The 19,886-nt window shown below is 34.4% G+C and overlaps 1 protein-coding gene across 1 annotated transcript in view; it reads left to right on the top strand.

Annotated features, from left to right (window-relative positions):
• Nucleotides 1-19,886, top strand: part of ROCK1 (Rho associated coiled-coil containing protein kinase 1) — a 150,526-nt gene that overhangs the window by 106,859 nt on the left and 23,781 nt on the right. The window contains exons 15-22 of the mRNA XM_036823051.1: nt 74-165; nt 264-510; nt 8,780-8,886; nt 10,086-10,236; nt 12,251-12,411; nt 13,271-13,455; nt 15,177-15,246; nt 17,780-17,874. Of these exons, the coding sequence (XP_036678946.1) occupies nt 74-165; nt 264-510; nt 8,780-8,886; nt 10,086-10,236; nt 12,251-12,411; nt 13,271-13,455; nt 15,177-15,246; nt 17,780-17,874 (1,108 nt within the window). The remainder of the gene's footprint in view (nt 1-73; nt 166-263; nt 511-8,779; nt 8,887-10,085; nt 10,237-12,250; nt 12,412-13,270; nt 13,456-15,176; nt 15,247-17,779; nt 17,875-19,886) is intronic.

Raw genomic sequence — 19,886 nt, 5'->3', positions numbered from 1 at the left:
CAAATTTCATTTTTTAAAAGGGATTTATATGTTTTCTCTATGAAAACTTACATATTATTCCTTCATTTTCTAGTTTCTACATTAAAGGATCAGTTGGAAGACTTAAAGAAAGTCAGTCAGAATTCACACCTTGCTAATGAGAAGCTGGCGCAATTACAAAAGCAGGTAAGTTTTTGGAGTGAGGTTTTTTTTTTTTTTTAAATCAAAATAAGTTTGACTGTGTTTTTGTAAAAAACTATTTTCTTGCTCTCTTCTTTAATTAGCTAGAAGAAGCCAATGACTTACTTAGGACAGAATCAGACACAGCTGTAAGATTAAGGAAGAGTCACACCGAGATGAGCAAATCAATTACTCAGCTAGAGTCCTTGAATAGAGAATTGCAGGAGAGAAGCAGAATTTTGGAGAATTCCAAGTCACAGATGGACAAGGATTATTACCAGCTGCAAGCTGTATTAGAAGCTGAACGAAGAGACAGAGGTCATGATTCTGAGATGATTGGAGACCTACAAGGTAATATTTTTTCTTACTCTGATAAAATAGACATAAAACTTACTGTTTTAGCCATTTTTAAGTATACAGTTCAGTGGCATAAAATACATTCACATTGTCACGCAACCATCACTACTGTCCATCTCCAGAACTTTTTTCATCATTCCAAACTAAAAAAATCTATACCCATTAAACAGTAACTCCCCATTTCCCACTCTCCCCAGCCCCTGGTAACCACCATTCTACTTTATGTCTCTATGAATTTGACTACCTCATAGAAGTTATTATTTGTCCTTTTGTGTCTGTCTTATTCCAGTTAGCTTAATGTCTTCAAGATTCATCCATGTTGTGGCATGTATCAGAATTTCTTTCCTCTTCAAGGTTGTATACTGTTCCATTGTATTTATACCATATATACCACATTTTGTTTATCTATCTATCAATGGAAGGTAATTTTTTAAATTTATATTTTATTTTTAATTGTAGCTAAAAACATAAAATTTACCATCTTAATTTTTAAGTATGTAAGGTAATATATTTTTGATCATATTGTCCTCATAAAGAAAATGACCTTGGCCCCCATACACTGTTGGTGGGAATGTAAATTGGTGCAGCCACTATGGAAATTGCCAAGATAGGGAAGCAACCTAAATGTCCATCAACAGACGAAAGGATAAAGAAGATGTGGTATATATATACTACAGAATATACTACTCAGCCATTAAAGAAAGAATGAAATTTTCCCATATGTAGCAACATGGATGGACTTGGAGAGCATTATGCTAAGTGAAATAAGTCAGAGAAAGACAAATACTGTATATCACTTATATGTGGAATCTAAAAAGTACAGCAAACTAGTGAATATAACAGAAAAGCAGGCTCACAGATATAGAGAACAAACTAGTGGTTACCAGTGGGGGGAGGGGCAATTAAAAGGTACAAACTATTAGGTATAAAATAAGCTACAAGGATATATTGTACAACCTGGGGAATATAGCCAGTATTTTATAATAGCTGTAAATGGAGTATAACCTTTAAAAATTATGAATCACTGTATAGTACACCTGTAATTTATATAATATTGTACATCAACTATACTTCAATGAAAAAGAAAGAAAATAACCTTGCTAATACTGAAAATGGTTAGCATTCTTTCTGTTTCAGGATAATTTGTATCAAATTGTAATTTCTTCACTCTCTCAGGCACCCTTGTGATGGAGGTAATGTGGATATTTCCAATTTTATAGCCAGTTACTGAAAAGTTAATTTTTAATTAATTTATTTTTTGGCTGCGTTGGGCCTTTGTTGCTGTGTGCGAGCTTTCTCTAGTTGCAGCGAGCGGGGGCTACTCTTTGTTGCAGTGCACGGGCTTCTCATTGCAGTGGCTTCTCTTGTGGAGCATTGGCTCTAGGCACGCGGGCTTCAGTAGTTGCGGCACGTGGGCTAAGTAGTTGTGGCTTGTGGGCTCTAAAGCACAGGCTCAGTAGTTGTGGCGTATGGGCTTAGTTGCTCTGCGACATGTGGGATCTTCCCGGAGCAGGGATTGAACCCGTGTCCCCTGCATTGGCAGGCAGATTCTTAACCACTGCGCCACCAGGGAAGTCCCTGAAAACTTAATTTTTAAAAGTGCCCAATTCACAAAAGTCTTACTCAAAGTGGAACTAACCAGGCAGAGAAGATTATCACTGTTAAAACCTGGGAATTCCTCACGCATTGTTGGTAGAAATAGAAATTAAACTGCAGAAAGGGAATCCCATTGCAAATAAAGAATTCGGTTCTTGGAAAGGTTAGGACTAGAGATATCAGCAGCCTTTGTGGTCTAAAAGTTTCCTTTTAGACTCACAAACTGGTCATGGTAATAAAATCATTTTGTTTTCAACAAGATTCCTGGCTTCCACTTCTCACATTTTTTTCTGTTTCTGTCAGCAACAGCATCCATACTACCTAATCAAAACAGATATGCATGGAAGTTGCCAGATCTTTCAGAGAAAAGTAGGGGGTGGGATAGTCCATTTTAACCTAAGTCACAGGATGTGAACATAGTTTGGGGTCTCATGGGGCTTGATGATTAGCTGTAATTCTGCGGAGAGAGGTCGGGGTCAGTTTTTGGACTTTGGAAACAGAAATTAGGATCTCCCATTGGTTCTTAACTGAGGAGTGTTCTGCAATCTTATTTCTCAGGGACTAGGCTTAAAATAGATCTGAATATAACCAAGAAAGTATCCTCATTATATGTATTAGAAAAGCCTCATACTCCACTTCCTTAAATTGCTTCTCTAGGCCTCTTCATATACAGCTTATTAGCTGTGTGCAGGTCACTTCTGCTTTATTTATAAACCAAGAAGATTAGGTGACCCCTATAAATTCTTTCAATTCTAAAATTCTTTAAGTCTGTGATTTTCCAGATAACGCTGAGCTTGAAGTGCTTGCTTTCAAGGATGAGACGGTCAACAATGGTCATTGTTGTGTTCATCAACAATGGGTTTAACTGACTCTGTTTTTTAGATATTGGTGAAGTTAAGGAAGATTCATAGCATGACCTTTTGTTGATGTTTATCCTTTTTCAATGCTTTAAGGTTTATTTTTTAATTTAAATGTGAATCAAAGTTCACACACATTAAAAAGCACAAAACTTATATGAGCCTCAACATGCAAGGTGCATTGTGGTAAAACATGCATACATGCACACGTAAAATTTTTACGTTGATTTTTTATGGTTTAAGACATTTCAGATCCCTCAGGTATAAATTTCTTATAGTTTGGGAGGCTAGCCTTGTGGCACAGTAACAACTGTTTCCTAGTTGAATGCTCTCCATGTACAGTATTGAGCAGAAGCTTCTTCATGTGTATGGGAAATGACTTCCCAAGTATAATTGGATAGTATATACTTTAGGTTTTGTGGGCCACATACGATCTCTGTTACATATTCTTATTTTTTGCTTTTTTACAACCCTTTAAAAATGAAAAAAACATTCTTAGCTTCATGTCTATAGAGAAATAGGCTGAGGGAATAGTATATCATAGTGTAATGCACTTTTGTTTTGTTTTTAACTGTTACATGGGCATTTGGAAATTGTGTAAGTTTTTTACTTGGCATGTTTTTGGATTTGACTTTTGGAAGAAAAACAGTAGATCCATTTTCTAAGCTAACCAGTTTTCTAAGACTCCATTTATTCTTTGTGTCTTTGATTTGCCAAATTTTTAAACGTATTTTAAAAGTTAACACTATGACTGTAGTCTTTTTTCTCATAGCCCCCTTGTATTTCTAACAGCTTTTTTTAATATTGTTTTATTGAGATGAAATTCATATAACATAAAGTTAACCATTTAAAAGTGTACAATTCAGTGGCATTCAGTACATTCACAGTGTTGTAAAACCACCTGTCTATCTAGTTCCAAAACATTTTCATTAACCCAGAAGAAAACCTTGTACCCATTAAGTTTTCCTTCCTTATATGCCCCTCTACCTAGCCCCTAGCAACCACCAATCTGTTTTATATTTCTGAATTTACTTGTTCTGGATATTTCATATAAATGACATCATACAGTATGTGACCTTTTGTATCAGGCTTCTTTCACTTAGCATATTTTTAAGATTGATGTTGTACCATGTATCAGTACTTCATTCATTTATGGCTAATCTGTTGTATGTATACACCACATTTTGTTTAGCTGTTCATCTGTTGATGGACATATGAGTTGTTTCCACCTTTTGGCTATTGTGAATAACACTGCTATGAAATTCATGTACAAGTATTTATTGGAATACTTGTTTTCAGATCTTTTGGATATCTAGGTGTAGAATTGCTGGATCATGTGCTAATGCTGTGTTTAACTTTTGAGGCACTTCCAGACTATTTTCCACAATGGCTGCATCATTTCATGTTCCCACCAGCATTGTACAAGGGTTTCAGTTTTTCCACATCCTTGCCAGTACTTGATATTTAACTCTTTTTGGTTATAACCACCCTAGTGGGTATGAAGTGGTGTCCCACTGTGGGTTTGACTTTAATTTACCTAATGAGTAATGAGATTGAGCATCTTTTCATGTGCTTATTGGCCATTTGTATATCCTTTTTGGAAAAATGTCTGCTCATGTCCTTTGTCCATTTTTTAATTGGGTCTTTTGTCTTTTCATTGTTGACTTTTAAGAGTCTGGATACTAGACCTTATCAGGTGTGTGATTTGCTAATATTTACACCCCTTCTGTAGTTTGTCTTTTCACTTTTCTTGATAATGTCCTTTGATGTACAAAAGTTAATTTCGATGAAGTCCAGTTTAATATATGTTGCTTATGCTTTTGGTGTCATATCATAATACATTGCCAAATTGAGGATCATGAAGGTTTACCCCTGTGTCTTCTTCTAAAAGTTGTATGGTTTTAGCATTTATATTTAGGTCTCTGACTAACTTGAGTTAATTTTTGTATATGGTATGATGCGTAGGGGTCCAATTTCATTCTTTTACATGTGGATATCTGGTTGTCCCAGTACCACTTGTTGAAGAGACTACTTTTTCCCCCACTGAATGGTCTTGGCATCCTTGTTGAAAATCAATTGGCTATAGGTATACAGTTTTGTTTCTAGATTCTCAATTCTATTCTCTTGGTCTGTATGTCTGTTCTTAGACCAGTACCACACTGTTTTGGTCACTGTAGCTTTACAGCAAGTTTTGAAATGGGAAGTTTGAGTTCTTCAGCTTTGTTGTTCTTTTTCAATGCTGTTTTAGATATTCTGGTCTGCAAGTAATTCCATATGAATCTGAGGATCTGCTTTTCCATATCTGCATAAAATATCTTTGGAGTTTTTATGGGGATTGCATTGAATCTATAGATTGCTTTGGGTAGTATTGCCATCCTAACATATTAAGTCTTCTAATCCATGAACACAGGATATATTTCCGTTTATTTTGGTATTTAAAAAATTCATTTCAACATTTTTTTTTTTTTTTTTTAGTTTCAGTGTACAAGTCTTATACCTCCTCGGTTAAATTATTCCTAGGTATTTTGTTCTTTTTGATGCTGTTATAAATGGAATTGTCTTAGTTTTCCTTTTGTATTGTTTATTAAGTATGATGTTAGCTGTGGATATTTCATAATACCCTGCTTTTGTATATTTTTAATGCAGCATTGTTTGGTGTGTTAAGGTTTTATGACTTCTGTATCTTCTTACTGGATTAAAATTGTATTATAGATGATATTAAATATATCTGACCTTGAGGGGTTTTTCCTTTAATTTGCACTTTCCTGTTGTATCTTGCCCGTTTATTTATGTTTGTTTGTTTGTTTATATATATAAAAATTTTTTTAAAATTTATTTATATTTTTGGCTGCATTGGGCCTTCATTGCTGCATGTGGGCTTTCTCTAGTTGCAGCAAGCGGGGGCTACTCTTCCTTGCGGCACGCGGGCTTCTCATTGCGGTGGCTTCTTTTGTTGCGGAGCACGGGCTCTAGGCACATGGGCTTCAGTAGTTGTGGCGCATGGGCTCAGTAGTTGTGGCTCGCGGGCTGTAGAGCGCAGGTTCAGTAGTTGTGGCACACGGGCTTAGTTGCTCTGCAGCATGTGGGATCTTCCCGGAGCAGGGATCGAACCCATGTCCCCTGCATTGGCAGGCAGATTCTTAACCACTGCACCACGAGGGAAGTCCCCATTCCTTTATTTTTAATTTTTATATATAGTTGATGGGCCTCAAATTTAGATAGTAGATTTCATATTTGGGGATTTTAACATATTTAGATTTTTCACAGTGAGTTTGTTTTTGAGACTTAACATATCTGTACATATTAAAATAAATAAAAAATATGTATCTGGAAAAATTTTCACAGCATGAACACACCCATATAGAAACTGAATATTACCAGCAGCCCAGAAGTTCCCTTGTACTTCCGCTTAGTCACTAACCCCTTTTCCTAGAAGTAATCACTGTTCTGACTTCTAACACGTAAGTTAGTTTTGCTTGTTTTTGAACTTTTATATATGGAATCATGCAGAAAACACTCCTTTGTTTCTGGTTTATTTCATTCAACATTGTTTGTGAGGTTCATCCGTATTGTTGTATATGGCAGTAGTTTGTTCTTCTTGCTGTATAGTACTCCAAGTATTTTGTATGACCACTGCAATTTATCAGTTATTTTGTGGTGATGTCTTTTAAATCAGATATTCTGATTGTTTCCATTTGGGGATTATTATGAATAATGCTGATATGAACTTTCTTGTACATAGTCTTTGGTAATCATACATATGCTTCCTTTTGGTATATACCTAGAAGTGGCAGAGCCATAGAGTATATTTAGCTTTAGTAAATACACCCAAGTATTTCAAAGTAGGTGCACCAGTTTACATTCACCAGCAATGTATGAGAGTTCTGGTTGTTCCACTGCCTCCTCAAGGATAGTACTCATCCCCACTGAGTTTGGTCAGTCTTACTGTTTTAGCCATTCAGGTGGTGCCTGATGGTATTTCCTTAGGGGTTAGTTTCCATTTCCCTGGTGTCCGAGATGGAGCAACTTTTCACATGTTTATTGGCAATTTGTGATATGCTCTTCAAGTCTTTTGCCCCCCCCCACCTTTTTTTATTGGATTGTTTGCTTTTTTCTTGTTGGTTTGTGGAAGCCCTAGATATTAGTCCCTATCAAATTCATGTACCATAATTATCTTCTTCCACTCTGTGGTTTTCCTTTTCACTCTTAAATGCTGTCTGCCAATGAACAGGAGGTCTTACTTTTCTTATTTTTAATGTAGTCCTATTTTTTTTTCTTTTGTGGTCAGTGCTATTTAGTGTGGCCTGTTGAATTCTTTGATTAAATCATGAGGATATTATTCCCTATTTTCCTCTAGAAGCTTTATTGTTTTGATCTGCTTTGGTTATGATCCCTTATATTTTGGTTCTTATTCCTTCCACTGTATGTATATATATATATATATATTTTTTTTTTAATATGAAGCTTTTTTTGCTTTCATGTATTGTACAGACAAGTTATAGTTTCTTCCTAGCATTTTTTAAAAAGTACAATAAATGAGGAAAATAAAATATATTTAACATACCTTTTATAAAGTTACTAGGACTCTAATGAATTCAACCCATATATTTTCATTACTTTGTCTTCTTGGGAGTTGGTTTATATGAACAACTTCTACACAAAAATTCAGTTTAACCTGAATATACTATCTTTCTACAGATTTTTAAAACCTATTATTTATTATAAATACAGGAAGAAGCATTTTTTAAATAACACTTTAACATTTAAACATCTTGCCATGTTTGCTTTATCTCTCTCCATACAAACACACACATTCTCTGTATTTTTGCTCAACCATTTGAAAGAAACTAGCAGGTGTTTCTTTCTCCTATATGAAAATATTCCTATGTGAACAGAATGCCATATTGCCTGTGTGTGTAAATAAAATCGCTTCATTGCTCTCTAGATCCTAGAACTAGCCTACCAGAGAAGCCTTATCACGTGCCAAAGATTTAATATTCATTTGTTCATTAAAGAACTACTTCAGAAACAGTAAAATATGGGAGGCAGGTTGAGTGCCTTGAAGACTTTGGCAAGTACTACAAGTTAAACACTAAACTTTAAGAAGTACAAATTTTTTCCGGGTCTTTTAGGGTGCTTTATCCATTTCCCCGTCAAATCTTAGGCCACACTGAATCACAAAATAAGAAAATAGGTTTTTACTTTTGAACTAGACAATATAATTATATTCACATATGTTAGATTCTGCATGTATTAAATTGTGTTTATTAAGTACTTATGCATTCAAAACGTAAAACCTAAAGCATATCTTAATGAGTAGAGTTTCTAAATATGTGAGTTGCTACCATTGCATGACATGAGCATCAGGTAGGTTAAAACTAAGCTTTGTTAGAGCACTTGAATTCCTTAAAACTTAGTTTCTTTAGTAATAGAGTTTTTCTTCATTAAGTTTAAGAGTAATTAAACACTTTTCAGAATGTCTGATACATAAAAAAGCACTTAAATACTTGCCTTAATTAACATGGGGAAAAGAGCACTCGATTAGGACTCAGATCTGATTTCTGGACGAAGCTCAGGCTTATCTCTTTGACCATCTGTAAAATGAGGAATATGTACTAGATGATCTCCAACTAGAATTAACATTTTTATCACTATGTATTGTAGTTATTGTATATACTGCTAAGAAAACACTTAATAAATTTCTGTCTGATCAGGAGATTTTAAACTTTTTTTATCTTAATGATCATGCTGGAAAAAAAAGATTTCTCTTTCAATGACTATGTGACTTGAACTTTTTTCTTACTTGATAGCTCGAATTACATCTTTACAAGAGGAGGTGAAGCATCTCAAACATAATCTTGAAAGAGTGGAAGCAGAAAGAAAAGAGGCTCAAGACATGCTTAATCATTCAGAAAAGGTAAATGATTTAACATATACCAATTATGAGATAGTATTTACTGATTATCAGATATTATAGGATGGTTTTATAAAAGATCATTCATTCCTAATCTTTATATGTTTACATTTCTAGAAGTTTTTATTGTTGGTTGCTGTGTGGAGGTGTATGTGGGTCTTAATTTGGGCTTTTTAGGGTGTTATTTTTATTTGTTTGTTTTTACCCTTGAAGGGTATCAGATATCTGATATTATCTGATCATCACAAATTGCTTTGGTTTGGAGATACCTCTTCATATAGAATTTTTCCCCCATTTTTTGTACATGGGTAAGATGAAGATGCTGAACCTTACTAATTATGAAGAAGGAAAACAAAGGATTAGTATGTAGTAGACCATGTGTGCTTTTTCCATTTCGTTAGTAAGAGTTAGCAAAATAGTAAAGAGCATACATAATGTAATTGGCCTTTGCATGTAGAGTTTTCATAACAGTCAAAAAATGCCATTGGTTATCCTCTGTCCTTACCTTGCTAAGAAAAGGATTAAATAGGTAATATGCAGATTTAGCTTACCTCCCTGAAATGTTGTAGGTTTACTAGATCCTCAGATAAATGATCAGAAAATCCACCACTTATCTTGTCCTTTGGACATGTTTTGTGTCATTCAGAATAGCTTTTTGATGTCTAAGTCTGGTATAAGTTTGGAAATAGGATGAAAGAAGAAGAGTAGAAGTACCCAAACAGGAATGGAATACATGTTGACATTCTTTTGTCAGAGCAAGGTAAATCTAGGTGTAGATGCAAATGTAAATAGAGATCAGTTTTTTTAAACGGTAGCAAAAATTTTTGAATGAACTGAAGAATTGTCCTATTCATTTCTGATCCTCGCAGTGAACCCTCCTGAACATAACAGAACTCTGCCCTGCCATCAGCCATGGCTAATGATTCATATGGGGAAGGGTGGGGGGTAGAAAAAAGGTGATATTTTGCTTTTAATTATATGTGCTTATTGTGATTTTTAAAGTAAGACATTATAGATGGTGTGAAATATACAAGAAGTATAAAAATAAAGTTGTCTTGAATAAAAATATTTAAGTATATATGGCGTAACATTTCAAGCCAATGTGATTCATGTATTATCTCTTATGGGATATTAATTAATATAAGATTTAATGATGTGCCTTTTGCACAGCGTAGTACATGACTCTCATTCTCATTTTACAGGAAAAGAATAACTTAGAAATAGATTTAAACTACAAGCTTAAATCATTACAGCAAAGGTTAGAACAAGAGCTAAATGAACATAAAGTAACCAAAGCTCGTTTAACTGACAAACATCAATCTATTGAAGAGGCCAAGTCTGTTGCAATGTGTGGTAAGTGTCAGTTTTAATATTTTCTACATGATTAGTTTTTAAATAATGCCAACAAAAATATTTTGATTTTGATCAAATTTTATTGTGTAGTAGTTTAAACTCTTAGAAATTATAAATGATGATCTGGGGAAAGGGTGCCTTCCTTTTTTGATACCTTCCATTTTTTAAAATGACAATTTCACCTGCTAGTTCTCTTACTCTACCATTCTCTACTCCCTATACTACCCTCTACTCCCTGTAAAAGTCAGTGGATTCTCATTTCTCCCAGTTTTTCAGCCCTTTCCTTTGTTTTCTTCGAGATCCATTCTGGAACTCATTGTCTGTTAATTCATCTGCTTTCTTGCTTTGTACCCTCAACTCTCTCATTCCTTTGTATTTCCACTGTGTTATGCCTCTAAGCACAACAGATCTAGATCAGACTAGCTGGCCACTTTTCATTGCTTCAAATAGTTCTTCAGATGGGTGTTATCCCAATGTATTGTCTCCAGCCTCAGGTGAGCTGTCATTTTTATATATGTCACTCATGATTTCCTTCTCCTAAACTTATATTTCTCTCCTCAAGCTTCCTATGCCATTTCTTTATCACTTTAATTTTAGGTGAACATTCTCCTATTTCAAAAAGAAATTGTGAAATCATAGGTGTGAACCCCTCAGAATCTAATTCTCTAACTTAATCAACCTGTCCTGCTACTTTACCCATGTTCATTATCTTCCTTCTCATCTTAGAGGAGGGTGATCCTCTTCCTGTCCTTGCTAATATGTTCTAGCTGTATTCAGATCCAGCCTCTTATCTCAACTTATTATTTCTTTTTCTCCTCTTTATTCTCAACCTTTTTTCCTCCACTGAATTCCTTCTTGTTGTAAACATGTACAAGTCTCTCCCATCTTAAAAAAAAAGACAAACCCTTGCAGCAACCTGTGATCCTTACTAATTGCCACTGTTTTATTCCATCCCTTTATAGCCAAACTTATAAAAAGATGTCTTCCTTTTCTTCACCTTCTACTCACTTCTTAACCTACTGTAACCTGGAAGTGTTACCTGGCACCTTAAATTCAGTTTATTCAAGGGAAAACGTGTGACCTTATCTGTCAGACCTGCCCTTACTCCTATTCTGACTGTCTTGGTTAATGGCTATCTAGTTTTTATGAGCCCAGGCTTGTAATCAGACAAATCTACTTTGCCTCTTAGCCACGCTATGACTATGAAAAAACAAAAAAAAATTAGGTGGGAAAATGCATCTAAACTGCCTGTACATAGAAAGCTTTCAGTAAATGGGAGATATTATCATGGTTATGGATGATGGTATTCAACATCCAGGGGCCCAAGCCAGAAATCTGGGAATTATTCAGGAAGCTCCATTCTGATGGTTTCTGTTTTGTCACCTAGAGGACAGTCTGAAAGTGAGAAAGCAGACTTATTAAGTTTGAAACCTGATGGTGCAACTTAAGAGTTGCAGGACCCTAGAAAATTAACCTTCAGAACCTTAGTTACCATATCTCAAAAAGGGAACCTCACTGTAGACTAATATCTTCTGATAATAATTAAAATAGGTATTATACTATCACGGAATCTTGTCTGAGTTGCATAAGTTAAAGTTTACATCACAGCCTTAAGCCTCGGAAACTTTTCTGGAACAATGCTAGGTATAGATTAATAACCACAATCTTATTTTTCTACTTTTATCTGAACTACCTCCATTCTTCTCCTTAGATACTCCACTTTTTTCCAGCTATACTTTCACCTTCTGGTCTGAAAATGGCACTGAATAGTCTCTCAGATCATTGGGCAAGGGATGGATTTGGAAGATTAGTTATATTTTATGACTCTCTTCCTTTAGAGATCCCACTATACAAATAATTCATAATGTTAGAACTTCTATAATGAATAGCTCTAAAAGAGTCCCAGGATAAAAACAGTAGGGATTTTTGGCACCTAGTTGTCTTAGACAGCCCATGAAAGTGAAAAGCATTAGTCTTTTTCTTTAGATGTATGTTTGTAACTTTTCTTTCACAGAGATGGAAAAAAAGCTGAAGGAAGAGAGAGAAGCTCGAGAGAAGGCTGAAAATAGGGTTGTTCAGATTGAGAAGCAGTGCTCCATGCTAGACGTTGATCTAAAACAATCTCAGCAGAAGCTAGAGCATTTGACTGAAAATAAAGAAAGGATGGAGGATGAAGTAAGAAAAATAATACTGATTTTGTTCATCTTATAAAAGAGAATATCATTGTTATTACTAAAAAGTCATTATCTATAATTTAAACAACATGGTGGAGATTTTAATAAAATAACCTATATGTATCTGGGTTCACTGCTGTAAGGTCACCACTATATCCCTAACTCCTAAAATTTTCATCTTCGTATAGTGAACATTCACACCATAGGTTCTATACCATTTTGCACTATGACAGTACAACTGTAAAGAAGTGTCACAGCTCCTCCCCTGAAGAAACTGACCATTTGCTTTTTAAGAGAGAGAGAGAGAGAGAGAGAGAGAGAGAGAAACCTCTTTATTGTCAGGTATCCAGTAATCCCAAAGAGGAGCATTGTATTTAGATTTCAAAAGAAGCGTTAAACTGTGGAGTCAGTTTATTAGTCCTAACGCCTAATAAGTACTTGATAAATATTTATTGAGTTGAATTAAATATATATTCAATTTGTTTTATAAACTCTGGAGGGTTGTAGATTAGAGTACAAACATTTATGAAAGAGCAGGTAAATTTAAATACAATTTAGGAATGTCCCCCCAAAAGTGACTTTTATACTCACCTTCTCCAAAATTTCCATACAGGTTGGGGTACAAAGAAACCAGATTTCTTTTCCCTCCAAGATCTCACATCTGAAATTTGGGAATTAATTTGATTTAACACTAAATTCTGCAGTAATAAATGCATAGAACAGTGGAGACTCATTACAATACTAATATTTTCTACTTGTATAAGGAATTATAATGTACTTGAGATTTGATTAGTATTCTTTCAAATGTCTAATAAATTACTAAAGAGATTTACAATCCCAATTATTTTTCTCATTCATAGGTTAAGAATCTATCCCTGCAACTGGAGCAGGAGTCAAATAAGCGACTGTTGTTACAAAATGAATTGAAGACCCAAGCATTTGAGGCAGACAATTTAAAAGGTTTAGAAAAGCAGATGAAACAGGAGATAAATACTTTATTGGAAGCAAAGAGATTATTAGAGTTTGAATTAGCTCAGCTTACAAAGTAAGTTTCGGAAATAACATTCTTGATTTCTTTCTTTTTTGTGTTTAGCATTTGCTTATGTGTTTCATATTTTATGTGTGTATAGGTTATGTACTTAGAGTTTGTGAAAGGAAGATTTAGGAAAAAGCATTTAGAAAAAATAAAAGAATTTATTTGCAAAGAAGGTTTGCAAGGGAGTTCAGGCTTTGGAAAGACAGGCTTACTAAATAAAAAACAGTTATTTAAAGGGGAAAAAACAGGACATTATCAAGACTACTGACTTTACAATGTCTGTTTATGGTAGGAAAAACACAGTTTTCTCATATGATTTTCATATCTACGAAAGTCATCATGTTTCTTCACACTAGAATTACAAAAATCAGGAATAACCTTTTTATTAAGGATTTAGTACCTTACAGAAAATGTTTAAGGTTTCTTTATTTTAGAGGCTAGAATTAGACATTAGACATGATGGCCCTGTATTTGTTTGTTTGTTTGTTTTATCTTGTTTCTTTGGTTCATCTCAAAATGCAAAATGTCCTTTTTCTTCTATTCTGAGATGTGATGTGCCCACTTACTTGAAATGGGGACAAAGCAAGGTGTCAGTATGACTTTCAGAATTTGTATAAGGACATGGTTCAGAAATTTAATAGCAAAGATACCTTATGCCAGACCATGACGTTTTATTTCCTCCAAATTTATGTTATAATGTCTTCATTTGCCAGCTTCATTTACAACACAGTAATTCTTAGGTAAAATTGCTGGTTTTGATTTTGTTGACTTTATATTGGTGAAATTCTTTTCCCCTTTTAGAGCCACTGTTTTTACCAAGTAATGTGTTTTGTAGTTTTCTTCTCCCGAAATAACTTTCACTCAGCATTTAACTAATAATTATTATGTACTTTCTGTCAACCATATGCTGAAAATAAAAAGCTGTTACTATCTAATATGAAAACCTAGCAGCTGCAGATGGAATTGTTCATTGTTGAATAGCTATGTCTTTGGGTTGCATTGTGTCTCTGTCTTTTTGAGTCCTTTCCTCTCTGTGAGCAGTGTTTACGTGTATGTATTCTGTACATGTACTTGTCTCTTTATCTGTGTTACTCCTCCTTTGTCAGTTGTTGTTATTGCCTCCCTTCTTACTCCTTACCTGAGTATTCATTTCCACCGCACCCTTGTGCTTAATTGACCATAAAATATAGTACTAAATTATTCTTATTATTTATTAAATATGGTCAAGTTTTTAATAGTCTACTTACTGCATAAGACATTTTAAGTGTATCCCTAAGAAAGCTTTTCTTTACAAAAATTTACCAAAAAATATCATTTTTATTTTTATTTTTGCATTGTGGATTAATCCACAATTAAAAAGTGACCTTCAGTAGAAAACTGTTCCCTCAACTTTTCATAGTATCATTTAATAAGGAGCAGAAGTGTGGCCTAACCAAATATAACTAGTAAAGTAATACTGTATAATGAAGTATGATTTTTTAAATTTTTTTGGCCGCACCGCGCGGCATGCAAGATCTTACTTCCCCTATCAGGGATCAAACCTGCGCCCCCTGCAGTGGAAGCACAGTCTTAACCACTGGACTGCCAGGGAAGTCCCTGAAGAATGATTTTTTGAAACAAAGGTTACTTTAGTAAACCTTTTTTATTGTAACAACTTTAAGAAACGAAGAATAATATAAAGTCTAGTATAAATAGGAGCATTTGTTTACTGTTTTCTCTTTTGTCTAAAGACAATACAGAGGAAATGAAGGACAGATGCGGGAGCTACAAGATCAGCTTGAAGCTGAGCAATATTTCTCGGTGAGAATCATTTTTAACATATAGACTGTTTCAAAACCTGACTTAAAACAAGGTATTTAGATTTTTAATGTGAACTATGATTCTTTTTCAAATGACTGTGAAGTAGTTTTCTCCCCTTCTTTATATCCCCATCTTTGCATTTCATTTCTGGGTCTGAGTTGGTAGTCTGTTTAAGTTGTAAAGAAATGACTGTTTTTGTGCAAATATTTCCAGAATTGCTTTCAAACTGGAGCTACATATAAGACTTTGTTAAGGTTTCTGTCTGTCTGGTAGCAAGCTCTGGTGGTTTAGAGTGCCAGTATTATCATGTGTGGTTCTTGTATACACATTATAGGGGCCTACATACATATATCTCTAGGTATAACTACATACAGTTGTGGGTATAACTAATGTTGAGGAGCTTTCTCCTATTTCAGCTCTGTGTGCACTTTTATGCATCTGTTATCCTTTTTCTCCATAAAAATCATTTTCTTATTTGCTGCAGGCCAAGTTATTTTCATTACTACTGTTGATGAGCATTTATAGCTAATGCTTTGAGGCTTTATTGAAACCTCTGAATTTTTGTTTACTTCCTTTGGTTGCCAAGCTTGTGCTCTGCCATTTCAGCTTGACATTTATCTACCAGCTCCATTTCTCTTTCAGTGACAACCACCTTTCCTATGAGCTTTAAGCAGTGTAATTAAATGCATGGAGTTTGAGTTACACTGATAAACATGCCCTAGAAACCAAGTGTGAACAATATTGGAAGTAATGATTTCTCTAGTAAAACATCTGGATACCATTAGAGCTCTACAGAATTTCACACAATTTAGAGCTTCATGCTCTACTCTTTTCATCTCCTAATAAATATGGTGACTTTCTACTTCTGTCTATTTCTTCGTGGCTTATTATACTATCACTGGAATATGTTTTTAAATTAAAAAATAATTCAAGATTGTTGAAAAACTTTTCCCTGAGTGTAAATTAACCTTAACTATTCAGTGTGTGGTACTGACTTCTGCAAAGTGGTCTGTAATATCAAGCACACCTTTTTGTCCCTAGGCTTCCACAGAGTAATCATTCAGTGCCTCCATGTTTGGGGATGGCTGTCAAGTGATTTGTGGTGGTTCCTATGGATTCTTGATTTTTGCCTCTATAAAAACCATACAAAATACTAACCCTGTCTTTAGTTTTGATTTATTCTATTGCTTGTGAGGACTGGGTTAGATGTTAAATTTGATAAGCTATTATGAACCAAATTTAAGATTTTCTTTAATCTGGGCTTTCAAATCAAGTTATTTTTCTTTTTCTTTCTTCATTGATTACACATATAAATTTCAGTAATTGAAGTCAGAGAAAGGAGAAATGAGAATCTGATTCCTAAATGCAGAATGGACTATTTCATTTTAGAAATTGTAAGCACTTAAACTAGAGCCAGCTATCATTCTTCCTTCATTTGCATTCCCATGGAAATGTATTTTTCCCCTAGAGAAGTGCTATTTCTTAGAGATATAATTCAGTGTACAGTGTAAAAGTAGTACTCCACAGCTATTTGCTGATTCTTACTATTTTTTTCCTTATCTTTTAAACTAAAAAGGGTGGTTTAAAAAAAAGAAATAGACTTCAGAATTGGAAGTTTACTCTGTAACCTCAGCATCTAACACAGTGTGGGTCTAATAGTTTTTCATGCCTGTTAAATATTTTTTGACGGAGTTGGCAAAAACCTAGTGAATTTTGTAAGAATCATTGTTCTGTAATAAGTATATATTATCCATATGTTGACAGAACATTGATAAATCCTATTTATGGATATTTCTTCTACCTCTCAACCACCCACTTCATCACCCAGAAGAGAAGTGGTTTCTCTAACATTATTCACTTCAAGAATTGATCTAACTTTTAAATAAGTATTGCTTGCTAAGTTTCTTTATAATGTTTTTCCAATCAATATAATATTTAATATATTTTTGAGGTATAATTTATATATAATAAATTGTACCCATTTTAAGTGGTTGATAAATTCTGACATATGTGTATACTGTGACCACCACCACAATCAACATATAAAACATTTCCTTCACGGCCCTTTGGAGTCAATCTTCTCCACCCACCTCTATCTGCAGGCAACCACTGATTTGCTTTCTGTCTTATTGATTATTTTCACCTATTCTACAAGTTCATATACATGGAATCATGTAGTACACACTCTTTAGCACCTGGTTTCTTTCATACAGCTTAACATTTTTTAGGTTTATCACACTGTATATATTAGTAGTTCATTCCTTTTTATTGTTGAGTAGTATGGGTACATCACAACTTTAAAAATTCATCTGATGATAGATATCTGGGGTTGTTTCCAGTTTGGAGTTACTATGAATAAAACTGCAATGAAAATTTATGTATAAGACTCTGTATGGATATATATTTGTATTTGTCCTGGGTAAATACTTAGGAGTGGAATTGTTGGACCATGTGTTAATTGTTTATAAGAAACTACCGAACTGTTTTTTAACCTACCATAAACACTTATTTCTTCTTATCACTTGTTTTGCAGACACTTTATAAAACCCAGGTAAAGGAACTTAAGGAAGAAATTGAAGAAAAAAACAGAGAAAATTCAAAGAAAATACAGGAACTACAAAGTGAAAAGTATGTCCATTTTAGTTTAGAACAAGAATCAGTACTATAGCAAAACATTCTTAAATTTAAGTTTAAAGATAGAGAATGGATGTGCCATTATTCTGATGGCAGTGGAATAGCAAATCTTATTGGGCTAATTCAGAACAAATCAAACTAGATTTAGGCTAAATTTGCCTTTATGGTGAAGAAATAATTTGATACATTAACACTGTAGCGTTTGTACAGAGATTCACTAAATTGTGACAGTAAATTGTTTTCAAGGGTCTCTCAATCTTCAAACATCTATTTGTATATAAATAGTTCATGCTGTATTTGCAAGTCATCATTTTATGTTAGGTAAAGGTATGCAGGGTCTTCCTCTTAGTATTATAATGCAGGTTAATTTCCATTGCATGTGTGCCTAGGGCCTTACAAGGAGGTGATCTTAGAAAGCTATTAAGTGTAACAACTGCTCATAGCTAGATAGTGTGAGAACAAACATTGAAACTAGTTTTCTCACATTGTTATATTCTTTTCCATATAACCACCTTTGAAAGAAATTTTAACTTTTATTGTTGAAGCAAACAAATACATAAAATAGCAAAACATGTACAGTTTTATGAATTATATGACAAATATCATTATAACCACCACCCATGAACAAAATCTACCTCAGAAGCCCACTATATCCCCGCTTCTGCTTATGCCTCTTCCCTCCCCACCACAAGAGTAATCACTATCCTGATACTTATTTGTTGAAGGAACTGAATCATTTGTCCTGTATAGTTTTCCTCAGTTATGATTTTGCTGATTCTGTTTCCATAGTTAGTTGAACATTTTCGTCATCCTTCTGTGTTTTTTGCAAATCAATGGTTAAATCTAGAGTTTCACTGTTTAGTATGGTAGCCACCAGTCACATGTAGCCATTTAAATTTAAACTTTAGTTCATTAAAATAAAGTTAAAACTTTAGTTCCTCAGATGTACTAGCCACGACTTAGGTGCTTAATAGTCTTATATGGTCAGTGTCTACCATATTGGACAGCACAAGTGTAGAACATTTCTGTCATCGTAGGAAGTTTTACTGGACACCCCTAATCTGGAGGCTTAAACAGATTCAAATCTGATTTTTAGAGGGAAGAAGACTACCTCTGTTTTTGCAACCATTGGCACTCAGTGCTTAGATTCTTAATACATTAGGTAAACTCTAAGGTAGGCACAAAGCTACATTTCCTGGTTTCTCTCTGTGACAGTAGTAAACTCCTTTTGTATAGTCTGTTGCCTATCATTTGTGTGGTATCTACAATGTAATATACAGTCCCAGTTTATATGCATTCACAGTGAAGGGGACACCCAATCTGCTACATACTATATTGTTTCATGGGGTTGATATGTTTTCCCTTGTTTGATCTGTTTAAGAAAAACGTGTTGATCACCACTATTGTGCTATGTGCTGTGCTTCATGCCAGTGATATAATTATTAATAAGTTATGGCTCTTACCATCAAGTGCTTCAGAATCTAGTCAGGAAACAGACATAATTAAGGTAGGTGGCTATTGACAAAGTGCTATTGGAATATACTGAAGGGGTATGTATCTCATCTTACCATCTGGGATTCAGAGAACATTCCCCAGGTGACAACTAAGCAGAGTAGAATTCACCAGGGAATGGGATATGGGTTGAGAACAATATAGGCAAAAGCCAGTCTGTGATTTGGGAGCAGCAAATGCTTTCATTTGCAGGTAGGGAGACAGTTGGTGACAGATGAGGCTGAAGAGAGAAACCTGAGTCAGATTACAAAGGGCTTGTGTGTCACTGGAATTATCAGCATTGAAGAGTGGAAGATTTTATTTTTGTTGCCATTCTCTGTTGTATATCCACATCACCTAGATCAGGGCCGGGCAAATAATAAGTATTCAATAAATATTCAATGAATAAATGAAAATTTAAGCTAGGGATTGACAAGATAGGGTCTTAGAAATCTCCAGTCTTTAGAGAATGGATTGGAGTGAGGCAAAGCTGGGTGGATATAGGGAGTCCAGTT

Source organism: Balaenoptera musculus, chromosome 14 (genome assembly GCF_009873245.2).
Source record: "Balaenoptera musculus isolate JJ_BM4_2016_0621 chromosome 14, mBalMus1.pri.v3, whole genome shotgun sequence".
NCBI lineage: Eukaryota > Metazoa > Chordata > Mammalia > Artiodactyla > Balaenopteridae > Balaenoptera > Balaenoptera musculus.
This window is presented reverse-complemented; position numbering and strand designations above follow the sequence as displayed.